The sequence below is a fragment of the Rhipicephalus sanguineus genome, chromosome 5 (assembly GCF_013339695.2).
Source record: "Rhipicephalus sanguineus isolate Rsan-2018 chromosome 5, BIME_Rsan_1.4, whole genome shotgun sequence".
NCBI lineage: Eukaryota > Metazoa > Arthropoda > Arachnida > Ixodida > Ixodidae > Rhipicephalus > Rhipicephalus sanguineus.
Window position 1 is genome coordinate 73,005,013 of NC_051180.1, and position 18,070 is coordinate 73,023,082.

Consider the following 18,070-nt stretch of genomic DNA (forward strand, 5'->3'; position numbering starts at 1 on the left):
TAGTGTACTTGTATTAGTAGCCCCAAGAGAGTTTACAACGGGCTCTAGAAATGCCGCTCTTCCAGCTTTCGCTGTGACTGTGCTGCGCTTTCCGCGCAGGCCTGGCATTTTTTTGAAGGTTCGTTGTGAAAACAAAACATCGTTTTCCGGTAATTTGGCATTTTATTGAGCATATAAAATATGATCAAACGACACACGACGAAGAGTTTCTATTGCACAGATTAAAAATTGTCGTGCAAAAACAGCAAGCAGTCCACCGATTCCGGCTTTAACGATGTGCGGCGCTTTTGCATTATGTAGCCCGCCGAACTGAAGTTACGTGCGCTGCTTGCACTCGTCGCCGGAATTACTAATATCTTTTTTGCCAGCCTGGCAAGCTTGGCATATCTCTGCTGCTTGTTTTTTTCCAGAAGACTAAAACTTCAGATGGACAGGAGGGCGATTCCATAGAGATAATCGGAGAGCTCATCTTTTGTAACTGCTACATTCTCACCAATGTCACTCCACTCGCCGAACAACTGCAATGGAAAGGAAAAGCGGAAAAGGCGCTGTATGCGTGCTTGAAAACAATTCCCGCTCATTCTCTATGTTTCGGGCTTGAGTCGGGCTTTGCGCCGGGCCCGAGCCCGGCCCGATAAAACTCCAAGCAGCCCGAGCCCGGCCCGGGCCCGAGGTGAAAATACGTCGGCCCGCCCGAGCCCGGCCCGCGGGCCGGGTCGGGCTCGGGCTTTCGGGCTACTCGGAGCCCGTGCACACCTCTAATCTGAATGTCCGTTGTACCAGAATCCGTTGTAAACTAAGCTCAATCAATAGAACAGATAGAGAGGTTGGCATAACGCTGCAAATTGGCCTGTAGTATCCAAATGTCTGTTGTAAGCAGATCCGTTGTAACGAGGTTATACTGTGCATTATACATATATTAATAGAACAGTATAGTTTATGGACTGTTCTATTATATAGACTTACGTAAGCACCATTATCTTTAGCTAGGCTGTTAGAAGGCCCTACTTAAACCATAAGTGTGGTCCCCAGCTCTCAGATTCAACAAATGACTTTCTTTCTTTATTTTGAAATGAGTTCTTTTTGGACTGCCCTTGATAGCTCAGACATTTTTCACAGCCCCTTGTACATAAATGGTAATCTGCCTGGGGCTAGACTTTGCATAAAAAGTTGAATTTCAATGTAACAAATTTTTGATACAACAGTATGTAAATTTTAGGGAATTCATACCCTTATTAACTCAAACTCACTGTTGCAGAGTTTTGTTCCTACTTGCATTAATTGACGTTCAATCCTTTTTGTACTCTCGTCTACTCGACCACATAGGCATTCACTCTTCATCATGCTCGTGTCTACCCATGCTGTTTCTCACTCCACAATGCTTTCACAAAGCCTCTGAAATTAGTGGGAAGAGAGTCAGTGTGCCTGTGGGTATGCTTTCCTATTGTGCATGTTGCGTCCATATGAAAGACCTTTGCAAAGAGTTTGAGATATGCTCTGATTTCTCTCAACAATCCTTTCCCTTCCAGAAAATTGAAGCCTCAGAAAAGGAAAAAAGCAGGCTTCAGCACGACTTGGAGGAAATGGTCAAGGCAATTCAGCTAAACCAAGAAAGTGCCCAGGGTAAGGATTCCTTTTTTTTTTTTTTAAATTTTATTTAGTCATGCTTTCTGGTTATGCTGCCATCAGTAGCTGACTTACAAGGATAAGTTTGTCTGTTTATCACGTTTGCTTAAGTGTGATGCATGCTTATTGTTCATTCAGTATAAACATAAAAGTTTGTAACTTTTTTTTTTTGAACCTTAAACTCCCAAGCTCTTTGACATGCGCAAAGCATTAGCTGCTGCAAGAGAATGTTGTGTTGAGCAGCAGAAGTGTCTTAAAAAATAAAAAGGCTGTGCATAGGTGTACTACATTATATATTTTTAACCTCAAGGTTCTCTGCAACAAACTTGCACCGCAGTGGTGAGATTAGTTTTACCGCATTGTGTAAACAATTTTCACTTTGTACCTTGCAGAGTTGCTGCGCCAGAAGCTAGAAAGCGAGCGCCAGCGTCTGCTGGCTGAGTTCGACGAGGAGCGATCGGCTTACCAGCGGCTGGTGAAAGAACGTGATCGGCTGGAGCAGCGGTGCGAGAACCTTGCTCAGGAGAACAGCCGGATCAGGGGCCTGTCACACCAGCGTACACCATCCAACCTCAGCATGGCCTCTGTGCGCAGTGACAATGCCGACGGGACACGCGATGATGCATCTGACGTGCCTGACGAGGTCAGCCTTAAGTCCACTCTGCAAGTCCCTTAATGGGTATTAGTTAATGCTCTTTGATTCGAAGCTCCTGGTTTTTTAATACTCTAAGATCTATGAAGCTTGGCCGGACACTTGGCTCAAATTATTGAAAAAATTGAATTAATGACATGCAAATTAACAAGTTGCTGGGAAGCCAGACCTTGAGAAAAAATTTTTCAGGCACATGAAAGTGGCTTAGAGTGTGGATGAAGGAAAGAATATAGCTTTTAAGGGCTCCTTTTTCTTCGTTATACACAATATTAATGAGAACTAACAGACAATAACACCAAGGAAAGTATAGGGGATGTTATTTGTAATAATTGGGATATAATTGTGAAGAAAGTAAAGTGGACAAAAAGATAACTTACCGCCGGCAGGGACCGAACCTGTGACCTTTGAATAATGCGTCCGATGCTCTACCATTGAGCTACGGTGGCGGTCATCCCCTCGTCCACTTTATAGGGTATATATGTGCATTAAACCTAGGAGTGTTAGTCAGCGCTGATCGCAGCTATGGCAGCGAGTGTGGAACACTCTTTTTCTGCCTTTTTGGCGTCGCGTAACACGTGATCTTTTTACGAGCTAGCAGCTGACCAATAATCTCTCGCATACTACCTGAAGGCATCAAGTCTGCCAGAAAGAGACCCTCGCTGTGAGTGTGGATGGCAGACATTTACAAATCGACAACTTAGGGCCGTCTTGGGAAAAGTTTGCAATTGATGCTGAAACTCTGAGGACAAAAGGAAGCTTGAGAAGGAGCTGAGCAGCGAGCTGTGGATTGAAAATCGATAAGCATGACATGAAGAGAGAGAAGCACAGTGATGTGGATTAGATAGTACGTGTATCAGATATTCTAGTTGGGATTATAAGAAAAAAAGTGGAAGTAGAGCAGAACTAGGAGTTGAGCTGAGATGGAGCAGACAACCGGTTGACTGTTAGATTTAACAGAATTGCAAGGCTGCATTATCATTTTAGAAGTGTGGTTAAAGAAAAGGTGCTGCTACGATATTGGGAAATTTGCAGCTATAGCATGGGGTTATCTTGCTGCAAGGTATGGGCAAGTAAGGTCACTGAGGAGAGGCCTTTGTGCTGCAGTGGACATCAGTAAGCTACAACTCACGCCGAGTGATAAGGTCAGGGCTGGCGTTTTAAATAGCTCACTTCTCGCAGATTTTACTTTAATATTGCGTACAGTGTCGAGCATAGCATTGTAATATAGTGGTGCCGCTGCGGCCTACTCTGTTATTGCACTCGGTGAAAACAGAACATGAAAATGGCTTCAACAAGAAGTGTCTTAGTCTTGCTTCTACCGCAACACCGCAGCTGATATTGCCAGAAGTGCTAAACCAAGAATGTTATCTTATTGTTCATACTGTCGAATATGGCTACTAGTCCTGAATTCATATTGTGACACGTTATGTTCATGCTTGTAACAGAAGTGTGTCTGGTTTTTCCTTGTTCTAGGATGTTGGTTATGGGTCGGTGAGGTCTGGCAAAGACCAAGATGCTGTCCACGGAAAGCTGAGCTCTATTGCTTGGCAGCCTACAGGAGCGTCTGCTGAAAAGAACCCGGGGGCTGTGAGTGCTTGGCTATATCCTTTTTTAACAGCAGAGCTGTACCATAGCTGGGCCTGATGACAGATGAGTGTCCATGTTGCCACGCTCTGATGCACCCATAGATGTTGTAACTGCCTAGTTTGCAGACAAAGCGATACATAGTTGCGCTGTGAAACGGGTAAGGGCGGCTCAAGCGTAAGTAGTAGGCTTGTGCGAATATTCGAGCACTTCAAATATTCGAATGAATATTACAGTACTGGAATTCGCTTCGACACGAATTTAAATTCTCGGAAATTTCCAAATATTCAAAATGGACGAATAGGCATATATAGTCCGCATGTAACCCCCTGTAAAGGTGGTTTCACTGCAGCGGAGGGGTGCTATACCGTGAATACACCTATCCAGAAGAAATTCACACTGCCACGAAGGCACACTTCAAGGTTAAATGAACATATTACTCTCACATCGATTCACCATATTTTGAGTTTAGAAGCTTGTTATACCGGCTTACATGCTCCAAGTATAGTAAGTTTTAAAGCGTAACATATTTTATATGTTATCATTTGCATTATACTGAAAGTCAAATCCTACTGCTACTCAAAGTTGCTTCCACTTCCCTTTGAACCAAAAAGAAGGACATTTGCATATGCCTTGTTTCAACTTCAAAAATATTGTGCAGGTTAGTTGGGTCATGACAAATATGTTTATTTTTCTTTATACTATGTCATATATGCTATTCGAATTCGCTTTAAATTATTCAACCAAATGACTGTTCGCTTCGAATTCACTTTGGACCTAAAATTTACTATTCGCACGAGCCTAGTAAATAGGGCCTAAGGTTGTCCCACAAAAACCGGTTCCCAGATACACCCACAGATGGTGTAACTGCCTCGGTAGTGGATGAAGCAGTAGCCGCACTGCAATGCGGACACCGCACAGACACTCGCTCAGAATCACAAAATGTCACAGAAAATCACAAGGAAAACACAGAAGAACCGCAGCTCTGCTGTTTCTGCAGATTTACAATGGGTGGAACTGGGGTAAGTTTTTTTTTTTTTTTTTTGCCATGAGTCTAACAGAAATGTTGCGCTGCTGAAGATATGGCTGCTGGATGCAATGTCAGTCATGGCACCCACATTTTGATGAAGGCAGAACGCAAAAGATGCTGCGACATGCCTCATAGTCGGGTTATTGTCTTGGCAGTAGACCTTAAAATTTAAAACCCAGGAAAAAAAATTTTCTGAATGGATAACAGCATTAGCTATATGCTTTAATGACAGCAGCTGTGGGATTTTTATAAGGGCATGTCAAACTTGCGGGGCTTGATCTGTTCATTTGACTTGCAGTTAAGATGTGGCGAGAACAAAGGCATTTACGATGAAATGTTCTGAACACATATGAACAGTCCTTTGCAGATTTGTATAATTGTTACTTATGGCAGAAAGCTGGGCCAATTGGATTTCTGATACTTCGTGGACCTCCAGGACTCTAAAAGAAAAAGGAAAATTATAAAGGGAAAAAAAATGGACAGGGAGTTCAGCACTTGCAAGACCAGCATCCTCCCTGTCCTTCAAGTCCTTTTCCTTTGTGAATCTGATTGTTCTTCTCCGATGCAGAAAATGTGTAGCAGTAAAAGCATGTTTCCTCTCTGCTTTAGCATTGATTTGGGCGATTCCTTGGCAATGTAGTGTAGTGGTTGTGTGAGACACTGGGCGTGCTACTTGTACATTGAATTATTACAGCACGGAGCCGTGATCTTTCGTATGTATCTTTGTCAACTTTAGCAGCAGCAAGCCCCTCTTCCTGACGTGTCAGTCGTTCTGAAGCTTCAGCAGAGGCTGAATGAAGTTGAACAAGAGCGAGCACGTCTGGAGAAGAAGATGGAAGCCATGGAGGCCAGGGAGGAGCAGTCTCAGGCCAGGGAAGCCAGCGGCAAAGAGCTGATGCGGGTACGTCTTTGACCATTTTGCCTCTGGTGTATGCTGCATAGTGCAGGCTAACATTGTCAGACTGTGTTACAGACTGAGATACACAAGACTGAAACCTAATTTGATCTAAATTGCACGTTCATACTGGGATAAAAAAGGATGTGATAACATTCTTTCATGTAGAAATATGTTGCACCTCCTGGTTCCACCTTGCATGCTTAGAATGCAAGGAAACTCGCTGGCTTATCTTTTTGACAGCGCTTGTACATGCATAAACTTTTCCGCTTGATGGAGCACTTTCTTGGATGGAGTGCACATCTCATCCTGCACACGACCAAAGCTGCGTTGTGGGGACAATGCGTGTAGCTGCAGTTTTTCAACTTTCTGTCTAAAGCACTGAGGGGTCAGGATTTTATGAATTCCAGCATTAGGTTTTTCATCAAAAGCTTTGGCTACTCGTTCTGTGTGTACATTAAAATAAAAAAGCTGAATATGTTTGATAAGGTAAAGATTACGTGCACGAGGGTATGTGCACAAGGATATGTACAAAGGAAACAAGGTGCCTGCAATAATGTTTTGAATGTGAATATGCTAAAGAACCTGAACATTTCATCATCCACTGTGATGGCTGAGTGGCTTTGAAATCTGATGCAAGAGTTGGCCTACAACATGTCCACGAGAAACAATATAATTCCCAATGAACAAGCCATGATTGTGAACTTTCCTTTATGCAAGTTCTAAAGTCTGCAGCATCCTTCAGAGCCCTTTCAAGTCTTGTGCTGTCCTCATCTGATGCACTTTATTTACTTCAGCTTCATGAGTTGGAGATGGAAAATGCCAAGCTGAAGGAAGACGTGAAGAAGATGGTGAAGACACTGGCCAATGAGGACAAGTCGAGCCGAGAGAAAGACTTGATGGGTGAGTTCAGTGCAGCTCGTTTGATTTGGCTGTGTGGTAGTCATAGAAGCACTCGCTGTAGGGCTAGTAGGTGACTCCGCAGTATCTCAACAGTAACTCAACAGTTGGCTTAGCGGAATTGTGGGGTGGTTTATGTCGTACGATACCTATCATCACCATGCATTTGCTTGATTGATGTTGCAGACAGCTTACATGAATGCCTCATCATATCTTACAAAGATAAAAGGAAAATGTTGACAGTTCCACAACACTGATGCTTTGATAAGCAATATTTTTGTTAATGAAAATTTTCTAGCGTCTGAAAACATCTGTAAAAAATAGTCATGTGCAGTTCCTTACAGTCCACTTATGACGTGGTGGACACTATGGACTCCAAACCTAGTGGTCCCTCTGGTCTGCTGTGTTAAGGAGAAACTTACGTGCTGGTCACAGTAATTATAAAAGCTTTGTGGCCTGGTTACTACCAGCGTGCTTTGTTTGTGATAAGGATTACAATATACTATTTTTCATAATCCACAAGTGTGTTTCCCTGCACTGCATATTCGCCCAACTAATGGAGGCACCTGTCATGCTTCAAGTGGAGACAAGGTCCTAGTTGCACATGCTGGGGCTTGTCTGTTGGGCATGTTTACGTCGAGAGACAACTCTACATTTCCCACATCATAGTACAAGCAAACTGCGTTTGAATACACTGTTTGCAGTTAGTGGCTAGCTGCCATTAGTTGAGCTAACTGCATAGTAGGAAAGCTAGATTTACAATTATGAAAAAGGTCTATACAGTCGAACCTCGATATATCGAACGGCACGGCGGTTGCGAAATAGTTCTATATATCCAGAATTCGATATAAAAAATCACGTAAAACATGCGTCAAGAACTTGTGGAAAACAACCAACGAACCAATCGTGGTGCAGTAAATACTCACTTGAAGATTCAAACAAAGTATTTATTGTGTTGGCTTAAAATACTGAAAAAGAGTAGCCTGCTTTTTGTTGGCAATGGCGTGTTTGACGACTGCGTCCTCAACATAGTCCAGGCGATCCACAAGTGAAAGGCCGGTGCCTTCAATCGCGCTGCAGTGGCGGCGCGCAAGGGCCAAAGCGGCTACGACCTCAGCTGATGTCGGGAGCGGGGCACCATCAGCGCTTGCGGGATCCACCTCGGCAGCGTCTTCATTCGGCTGCTCAGCGGTAGCTTCGGCGACGATCTCTACATCCGTTAGCTCCGCTGTTGTACCAGTGCTGTCGTCACCTCCAACGAAGTCTTCGATGCACATGCTTTGTGGCTCCGCACCAACAAAGCTCTCCAGCTTGCTCCACGTTTCGGCGAGCTCGCTTTCTTCATCTGCGCGTGCCAACCCAGCTTCCTCGGATTCTTCCACTGATGCTTCGTCAGTGCGTCCACCGAAGCCCACGTGCTGACTCTTCTCGGCCTTGGCCTTTATGTCGGCTTTGTTTTTGAGCAGAGTACTCAATGTGCTCCTTGGTATGCCTAACCCGTCCGCGACGCTAGACTTCTTCTCACCATTCTCAACGCGCTGGATTGCTTCCAGTTTTGCTGCAAAAGTCAGGGTCGTCCGTTTCTTCGCGTCTGCAGCCATCGCTACACACACCACAACGCGTGGCAGGCCTCGGATGCCTGGCGATACTATCAAGGAGGAGCTGGTGCAACAAGTGCAGTGCGTCGTTGCTGCAAGGCTGCGGCGTGCGTATGCCGCTACGTTCAAGTGGCGCACTCGGCGCCATCGATGTGTGCAGCAGTCGTAAACGCCCACCGCGCTACCGCTATTTTCGAGAGTTGCGGGAAAGCTCGCCGCCTGTCAACGGAGCGCGGCGGGAAAGCTCGCCGCCTGTCAACGGAGCGCGGGCGGTTTGGGGTGGCCGAGTTCGATATATCCATTATACGTCAAACTTCGTTCGAAATAAAGAATTAAAAATGCATGCGATTTCCCACGTGATATAGGAACCGTTCGATATAGGCAATAATTCGATATGTCCATGTTCGATATATCGAGGTTTGACTGTAGTGACTTGCGTTTGAAACACATAGCCATTAGATGCGATCGTTTGACTTTTGCTCCATCCCTGGTACTTGTAGCCCACTATGAGTCAATCCAAGACGAGCTGGAGCGTCGGCGTGAGGAGTGCCTGCAGCTGCGGGCAGTGCTGGCCAACCAGAATGAGGACCTGAAGTCAGTGGTGGCCCTTGATTCATATCGTGGCAATCTGGATCTGGTCAACGAGGACGGGGAGCTCCTGATGGCCTTTGAGACGCAGAAGAAGCTCATCAGGTCTGTCCACGTGCTCTATGTGCCTGCTCTTCTTCTTCTTCTCTCGGCCCTGTCTCTGTCTCATGCTCGTCTCTCGGGGCCGGCCTTGTGCGCTGGCTTGCCGATGGCTGCAACCCGCCCCTGTGTGTTTGTGCGCAGACAACTTGAGGCTGAGCTGCAGACTGAGAAAGTGCGCATGCACACCATGGAGCATGAGTTTAGGGACGAGATCAGGAAACTTCAGGATGACAACGATCGCCAGCAGAAACTTCTCAGCCAGGTGAGTGCTGTGGGTCGCGGCAGCAGGCCCCGTGTGCTGCCTGCATAAAAAAACGTTCGAAGCCACTGTTCACATGACCAGAGTGATAGTTGAGTCATATGCTAGGCCGTTGGCACTACATAGTCAGCTGGATGTCCTCCCGAGATGTGTGCATTGTGATGGCCATTCCTACCTCCATATTCTTGGGTATTGATGTATAGTATTTACAAAATGTAACCCTTGAAATGTTAGCCAGAGCCATTCATGGGCCCAGAGTTACGTCTTGTACCAATAGTACATATTATGCGAAAGAATGTTGACATGGGAACAGCAGTCACCGTAACTTAATTGATTGAAGAAACATGTAATGCCTAGCATGTGCTTATTTCAAACTTTAAAGCTAGCGCTTGCTTTTGCATTGCAAATGAAACGTCGTCGTGTCAGCGCAATGTCGCAGTAAGCTGGCCTAGATGCATAACTGATTTCATGAATTGATGAAATACACTTTCTGCATGCCGTATCTCTTCTTTTCCAATTCTCTTTGGAACTGCAGAACCTCAAGAAATCTCCCCAAGCTCAGACAGATGCGATTCTACAACATGAGATCAATCGCCTGACAGGAGAGAATGTGGTATGTGATGCATGGATGTTTTAATTTTTTTGCTGTCTTCATTTCATTCTTGTGTGTGTTTTGTTGTAAGCTGCAGTGGAATGTTGCTGTTGCATCTTTTGTGCTTTTCAGGATTTGAGAGAGAAAATAGACGGGTTGGCCGAGCAGCTGAAGAAGTACAAGAGGCAGCTGAAGATTTATGCGAAGAAGATGAAGGATGGTGGACGTAAGCTACAAGAGAAATGCACTTTAACTTTAGCTGACTTGCGCAGCAGCATTGTGCAAATTACTAGCATTCATAAAAACATTTGTAATGAGTAGTATCAGTCAAGATGATTTCATTATCAAATAGTGTCGTAAAAGCTGAATATCAAGTATATGGCAATGGGAATCAGAAATTTCACTTGTAAACATTTGGCTCCATGGTCAGCTGTGTGTCTCCCTAATGAATGTCTCAAATATTCAGGTTAAGATTATAATCAGAGTTGACCACATGCTTGATTCGCTTGGTTGTTGCCTATGCTGATTGTAGTAGTATTTATAATACCCTCGTGCATTGTCATTGTTTGTACAGACTGGATAGGTCAGAGTAAGATGATAACACAGTGCTTCTTTACAGAACCAGGCCTTGACCACGTGTTTACTTACTCTGCCTATACGCTTTATCATAGAACACTACGCATTGTGATGTGTGAAGTTCTGTAGGCAGGATTTTCTGTGCATCCAACTTTCCTTAAAGGGACACTTAAGAGAAAAACTATCTTTCTCATATTAGTAAATTACTCTTTCTCAATTTTAAAATCACCACGCTTGCCGCGAGAGGGCGCTTGGTAAGTGAGCAAGCATGTAAAAAGAAAATGTGAGTAGCGACGCCACCTTGAAATTCTCGCACCAAACACCGCGACGTCATGGATTTTTGACGGTATCTACTAGGTCCGACAGAGTTCCTAATCAGTAAAAATGAAATACACTGTCATCTTAGGGGGCCATAGACTTAGCATACCAAGTTTTCAGGAAATTTTTGCTGAGCCAGTGACACCAAAATAGTAAAAATACACTTTGAAAGTCGTGGCGTCATGTGTGCAGATTTCGGCGCGAAATTTGATAATGAAACTTTGACTTTGAAATTCTCCTCTATTACTAAACCTATGATGGTGAAATTAACGACTTTAGAATTCACAGAGTACAATCTATCAATCTAAACCGATTCATTGTTTTTCCTTTAACACAGATGGCCAGCCTTGCTCTGGCAATGCTTGCTGTGGAAGTTGAGAGGCATTATGAAATTTTCATTGCGCGAGAAATTGAGGGCAGTGGTGAAGTGCGGCACAGAACTGTGCACTTACTCATTAGTTATGGTTATAGACTGAAGTCCACCATATTGGTTATCTCAAACTGTGTCTGAAGTTCACCTGCAGGTTTTGCATATTCTTTATTACAGAGTTTTATAAGCTATGCAGCTGTAAGGCCTACACTGCAGTGTTAAAAATCATAAATCGGAACTCAGTGTACAGGAGGAAAAGAGTATTATGACAGCTGGGAACTGCATTTTTGTGCCTGCTACTGACACTTGCAAATAAGCAGCAAGAGAAGTCTTGTGACAAAGATAGATCCTTTTGACAAGATATTGGCTTTAAACCAACGACCTCCTACCTCATTATTCTATTTTAATCTTTTTGCATTCACATCTCCATATTGAAGCACCCTGCAGCTTACCTTGCATCACACTGGTGCGTGGTGTGGCTTCTTTTTTTCCTCTTTTTCCTCTTTCATTTTTTTTCCTTAGGATGTATGTGCAGAACGTGATCTGGTATTATACCCTTTTGTTAAGACCGAAATGAAAACATGCATTCTTGTGTATCCTTCTGCTTGCTCACTTTTGAATTTGTGTCACTTTTGCATTGTGTTCAAGTGCATGAGTTAGTGCACAGCAGGCTTTACAGCTGTGGTCCCAGGAGTAGCGTGCGTAACAATAACTGTCAGGTTACCTCCTTGATGATTACTTTTTCTTTGTACTTATGTAATGCATTTTTACTAAATTTGTGCAAGTTACCTCCCGTTTTGCACCATAAGTTTAAATGTTTTGTGCGTTTGTTTTGTGCAGTCCTCGACCAGACAGATGTCAAAGTCGAGGCAGCTGAGGAGCATGGCAAGAACATGCCTGAGATCATGCACAAGGATGCCGAGTACCTCGGAATGTTTGAGTACAAGGCCGAGGATGAGAATATCATTATCAAGAATCTTATCATAGGTAACATGCCTTGTTTTGTGTGTCATGCGTAATTTTAAAAAAAATTATGCTATGCACTTCTCTTACTCTTTTTTTTTTGTTCTCTCCTCAGACCTCAAGCCCAAGCTGGCAGTTACACTGTTACCTGGCCTACCTGCTTACATTTTGTTTATGTGCATCCGTCACACGGATTACATCAACGATGATGAAAAAGTCAAGAGCCTGCTGAACAACATTGTTTTTGGCATCAGAAAAGTGATCAAGGTAATGGTAGCATGGAGCACTCACTGGTCGCAGCCGAGTTTAACGTTAACCTGTGTTTCTGATTTTATGGTTTTTAAGCTTGAACAGTAATGTCATCTCACACTTTAGCAAATAGTACTTGCTAGTGACAAATAATGTTGAAAAATCCAAACATCATCTCTTCTGCTGTGCTTGACTGTGTGAAGTGACTGTACCACATCTAATATGCAGAAGTTTTTCTCTTTACAGAAGCGACATGAGGATACAGACTACACTGTCATGTGGCTTGCAAACACCTGCAGATTTATGCATAACTTAAAGCAGTACAGTGGAGAGAAGGTGTGTATGTTCCTTCATTTTCAGCATTTGCGTTCCTTTTGCATAATTTTTCTGCTATTTTTTGTTGTTCATATTTGTTTTCCTAATCTTGAACACATCATTGTCTTTGTGTACGTGGGTGCTTTTCTTTTTATCTCTGAAAAATTGAGTAGCACTTGTCGTGCGCCGTTCTGTGAGATGGAGTTCTTGCTCTGAAAATTCAAGCTTGAAGCAAAGTTAGGTGCACGCATACACATATGCTCAGTGAGGAAAGAGAAAACAAAATGTCAACACAGACAGATGAGAGTACCTGATTCAACACAAGTTCCACTTAGCACTCTGCCCTGTTTGTTCTAGTGTTTTGCCCTTTCTTTCACTTAAAGGGGTGGTGCCATCAAATTTCAAGGCTATAACAAGCCTGTTGTGGGTTTCCTCCTTATGCAAGGACGCTCCACACGAAGGGTCGGACACAGCAAACGTTTAGAATATATTAGGGGTGTGCGAATATTCGAAATTTCAAATATTTTTCGAATAGTGTTTGCTATTCGATTCGCACTGGAATTTTACTATTCGAACTATTCGAACTTCCCAAAAACAAGTACAGTCAATGTCCGATTGAAAGTGACCCCTTCAGATTTTCAATATGCTTCACCTCATCACATCCCGGTAATGCGGCAAAGCTGCCTTTCAAGCTCAGTCACAGTCGAACTTTGCCAAGAGACAATCAACGTCCGATTGGAAGTGGTCCCTAGATTTTCAGTATGCTTCACCTCATCACACCCCGGTATTGCGGCAAAGCTGCCTTTCAAGCTGCGCTGCGGTCGCAAATGTACTAACTCAAGAAAACGCTGGTTCCAACATGGAGATGAAAGATGTGGCAGAGGTGGGGGCTCAATTTATGCTGTTTTGAACCTGAAATTCAGGCAGGAAGTCCGAAAAAATCGGAAGCCGAAGCTTTTTAGCAACCAAAATTTCAGATGTTCTCATATATCGACGTCTACGAGTCAGATTTGGAACTCCGGACGTGAAGGGAGCACACCCTTGTCCACCACATCAGTTGGGCTTCCACAGAAGTTGAAAGAGGGAGAGGCTGAGGAAATGGCATGTTTGCCTATCATGTGTAAAGTGTTGTTGGCAACTCTTTGGTTGCACCAAATCATGTACATAAATAGAATTCAGCCTCTACATTGCCTCATTCTTGATAAGACAACTATGAAACACCACCCCGCCAGTGCTTCATCAGCCTAGCGAAAAGAAACACTTTCATGTTGCTATCCCATAAGCATATGCTTAGGAATGCTCTCTAACTTTGTTTTCTGGAATTTCGCTTCTCGAAAAATATTGTAGAAATATTCGAGAAATATTCGAAAAATATTCGATCCGATTCGCACTCACACTTCAATATTCGAATTCGCTTCGCACCCAAAATTTTGCTATTCGCACAGCTCTAGAATATATTTTAATTCGCTTTCAAAGTGTACCTAAATGCCCATTCTCTCAATCGCGACCCATCGCTGGTGCGCCAACACTGACGTAGCTCTACAGGAGGGGCAATGAAAGTTGTAGTGATGTCACACCAGATCTGCAGTAGTGACGTGAGTGACTGCTGCAGATCCGGTCTGCAGCAATTCTAGTTCTGCAGATCTCTGCAGAACTAGAATTATTGTATATGCTACAAAGGTACATATACACTAACTCTACTCCGGACCTCCGCCACCTCCGCAACGTACGTACCGGCAAAGCATCTGTTGCTACATCACTTGCCGAGTTTCAATCGCTTCCTGGCTAGGTGCGTCACAGCCTTGTGTGGTCACGTGACCAAGCCCCCTACACTGCTACGTCACTGCCCAACCTTGGTGCCCAGAAACCGAAACCGAAAGTTGTGCACATAAAAAGGCGATATTAAATTATTTACCGAAAATACATGAATCTTGGTGCGTGTATCATGCTTCCTGGAGCTATAGGAAATGCTTACAGCAAAGAATGTGCAAGCCACAAATTTGGTGGCACGACCCTTTTAAGTCACAGACTTACAAAATGCATCAGCTCAAGAAGATTGTCTTCTGTTTGTTGTCTCTTTTTTTTTTTCCTGGTCAAATCAAAGCAAGCCTGTATTCCTTTCAGGTCGATCCTGTTTTGATACACTAGCACCTTGGCAGAACACATTCCCATACTGTAGTTTCGTGCTCCTCAACCTTATTAAGGGAGAAGTGAGCAGAGTGGGTAAGGGAACAAAAGGATGTGAAGAACATTTTAGTTGAACTCTAGAAGAAGAAATTGGCATGGGCAGGGCATGTAGCACGTAGGCAAGATAACCGCTGTTCTAACATCCTGGATTCCATGAGAAGGCAAGCGTGCGAGGGGGAGGCAGAACAGTTAGGTGGGTAGATGAGATTCAGAAGTTTACAGGGGTAACGTGGCCGCAGCAAGCACAGGACCGGGTTGATTGGCAGAACATGGGAGAGGCCTAGTCCGGCTGATGATGATGATAGTGCTGCTTCGAGCTGCATAAGTGGAACCCCGCTGTTACGTTCCTCACTGCTGCGTTTTCCCGGCTGTTACGTCGTTTTCCGCCGGTCCCGGCATAGCTCCCATAGGATACAATGTATTGGGGACCCCGCTGTTACGTCGTAACTGTCGGACCGTTCCCGTATGATACGTCGCGAAGTGCGCTCGGAGCCGACCGAGTGACTACCAAAGAGAGCGGCCATGGTGCATTTTCACGCAGCTTGGCCTCGTTTGACCGTAATATTAGCCGCATGAGAGGCGCAAGCAACAGAATCTTTCAATTGATGCAAACGAAAGCATGGCCTTCGAGATTCAAATTGCAAAGATGGCGTCTATGACGTAACTGCTCGCGAAAGCAAGGCCTTCGAGATTGGCATTTACTATTGACAAAAGCATAGCCTTTGAGATTTGTATTGCACAAACATGGCGTGTATGACGTAATTGCGTGCGAAAGCAAGGCCTTCGAGATTGGCATTCACTTCTGCCATCGCGTTGGCGTAGACTCATCATCATCGTTATTTGTCGGAGAACGGGAAGAGTTCGAGCTGGTTGGAGCTCGCATGGTCGTGCGTGCGGTTCGCGGTCGGACTCGCCGCGCCGGTCGTGATTGCGTGTGCTTAGTTCTTTCATGCCTACAGCTGTTGCTGTTAAAAAAGTCACATACGTTGATTACATTTCTGTGGATGAGGCCGTCCTAAGCTCCGCGTTTCTATCCATCGACTAGATCGCGACTGAGCGCGCCAATTTTCGTGCTGCTCGTAAGAATTGAAATAAAATTCTGCACCACTAAATATTTTGCCGTTTTCCTGTTTTTCGGCTCTTACGTTTCCCGTCTCTTACGTTTATTTCCTACGGTCCCTTCAAAAACGTATCAGCGGGGTTCTACTGTATAACAACTTCCCTTGAAGTCTCGCTTATGACTATGTAATGTCTTTCTCAGGAAGAGAAAGAGTTGTGAAATCCAAGCATAATCGAGAATTTGCTTGAGTGTTTGAATCGCTGATCCAAAATGATCCCTGGAGTTCACTGTCAATGAGCGTTTTGTTCGTAGAACAGTCGTGCAAGTATTGTTTCTTACTGCATTGTTTTTATTTCCCAGCAATTCCAAGTTGAAAACACACCCAAGCAGAACGAGCAGTGCTTGAGGAACTTCGACTTGTCACAGTACAGGCAGGTGATGAGCGACATAGCAGTGTGGATCTACCAGGCCGTCATCAAAAGCATGGAGGAGAAAGTTCAACCTTTGATCGGTATGTTCTGCTTGTGCTGTTATGCACATATTCGTGCGCATAAGCTTGCTTCTATTATAAAACTTACTACCAACTACATTGTTCGGACCACTCAATAATTATCATGTACATTACCTTTAATCCTTTTTGGTGACATAATTTAAAGTAACAATCTGGATATAAAGTTCGATACTTGTGGAATTTTATGGAAGTGGTTCAGTCATATTTATGCAGTAATTTTTCAAAGAAATTGGCGCTGATTAGATCTTGAGTGTTGTGACTGTTGTGTTTATCATCACAGATGACAAGAAGTACTCACGATGTGCATTTGAATAACATGCAATGGCATCAAAATCCAGAATGCAGCATCAACATGACAACGTAGCACTGGATGTTATGCATTTGCCTCTCTGTTTAAGCAAACAAAGGCAGTTTTTATGACGAGAAACAGGAGTGATGATATAGTTGCGTCCGTATGACGCCAAGGAAACATAGGCAACACCACCACATGCCAAATTTTTTAGCGCATAATGTACATCCTCAGCTACAAACTCCGGAAGAAAGAAATTATCGCACATTGCTGTGAAGCCATCCTTCTTGCATTGCCATGAGGCTGCTTTGCACACTGAAATGCATGCATAACACATACTCCAACTTTATCTCCGAATTTTCTGTATTTAATCTGTGGCTTATTCACGAGAACATGCGGTACGCAGAGTTTGTGCCTTCAATTTCTATGACATTTAAATCTAAAATAAGTTCCTCCAGGATGTGGTTTTCCAGTCTATTAAAAAAAACCTAGTTTAAAAGCAGCATCATTTCACGAAAAAAGTAAGATCATTTGGTAGCAACTATACATGGATTTGAGGTTGGCAACTTATCTGACTCACTGTATCGGGGTTCCTGAATTAACTTTATCTCGAGACTGCACGATTCAGCTTAGGCTATTCTTGCCCGCATAGAGAACAAATGTTTGCAATGTTATTGGTAGTTTCATTCACACGCTGGTTTCCCTTTTCCACAGTTCCAGCAGTGCTTGAGCACGAGGCGATTGCGGGGATCTCTGGAAACAAGCCATGCGGAATGAGGAGCCGAGCGTCCAGTTTGGCCCGCGACCTGGAGTCTCCTGTTGATCCCCAGCATGCCCTCGACGTTCTGCTCAAAGAGGTGGGCTCCCACAGTATTTTTTAATACGCCACAGCGTTTTTCAAGTGAAGCTTGTTGTGAGTTGCAGATTTCAGTACTAGTGGCATTGATGTACGCGAAAAACGCAGTGTCGGCGAGCATACAGAAATGCGGCCGTCGAAGGTGCACCGGTTTTATGCGTGTTTGTACGCGCCATTTTCCAATAATTGATGCTCTCTCGATCGTGGGCCTGTCGGCGATCTGCTGTTGCTGATATGGCAATCCAATCTGTTATCAAGGGCACCTGTCATTTCATTGTTGCCTGGATATGAATGTACAACCATCGTTATTGCCTGTAGCAACTGAAGTGTTGCGCTGCTAAGAAATTGGATGAAGGTCCAATTCTCAGCAGGAGGGAAGGATAAAGTTAGGAGGGAGCATTGCGCAATGTGATAGAAAGAAAGAAAGAAAGAAAGAAAGAAAAGTAGTAGGTCAGGTACACACATGCCAAGCTCCCCCCCCCCCCCCCCTCCATGTCCTCGATAGGGGAAGGGTGCCTGAATTTTTTTTTAATATGTCGCCAGCACGTCC

The 18,070-nt window shown here is 44.1% G+C and overlaps 1 protein-coding gene across 2 annotated transcripts in view; it reads left to right on the forward strand.

Annotated features, from left to right (window-relative positions):
- Positions 1-18,070, forward strand: part of LOC119393765 (unconventional myosin-Va) — a 60,135-nt gene that overhangs the window by 31,998 nt on the left and 10,067 nt on the right. The window contains exons 21-34 of one of the 2 annotated variants that reach the window (XM_037660909.2): positions 1,530-1,623; positions 2,019-2,269; positions 3,752-3,865; positions 5,629-5,793; positions 6,585-6,690; positions 8,786-8,978; positions 9,117-9,237; positions 9,770-9,847; positions 9,959-10,052; positions 11,931-12,077; positions 12,169-12,320; positions 12,549-12,638; positions 16,225-16,375; positions 17,379-17,521. In XM_037660909.2, coding sequence (XP_037516837.1) covers positions 1,530-1,623; positions 2,019-2,269; positions 3,752-3,865; positions 5,629-5,793; positions 6,585-6,690; positions 8,786-8,978; positions 9,117-9,237; positions 9,770-9,847; positions 9,959-10,052; positions 11,931-12,077; positions 12,169-12,320; positions 12,549-12,638; positions 16,225-16,375; positions 17,379-17,521 — 1,899 coding nt within the window. The remainder of the gene's footprint in view (positions 1-1,529; positions 1,624-2,018; positions 2,270-3,751; positions 3,866-5,628; positions 5,794-6,584; positions 6,691-8,785; positions 8,979-9,116; positions 9,238-9,769; positions 9,848-9,958; positions 10,053-11,930; positions 12,078-12,168; positions 12,321-12,548; positions 12,639-16,224; positions 16,376-17,378; positions 17,522-18,070) is intronic. The other variant, XM_037660911.2, reaches the window with a different exon arrangement.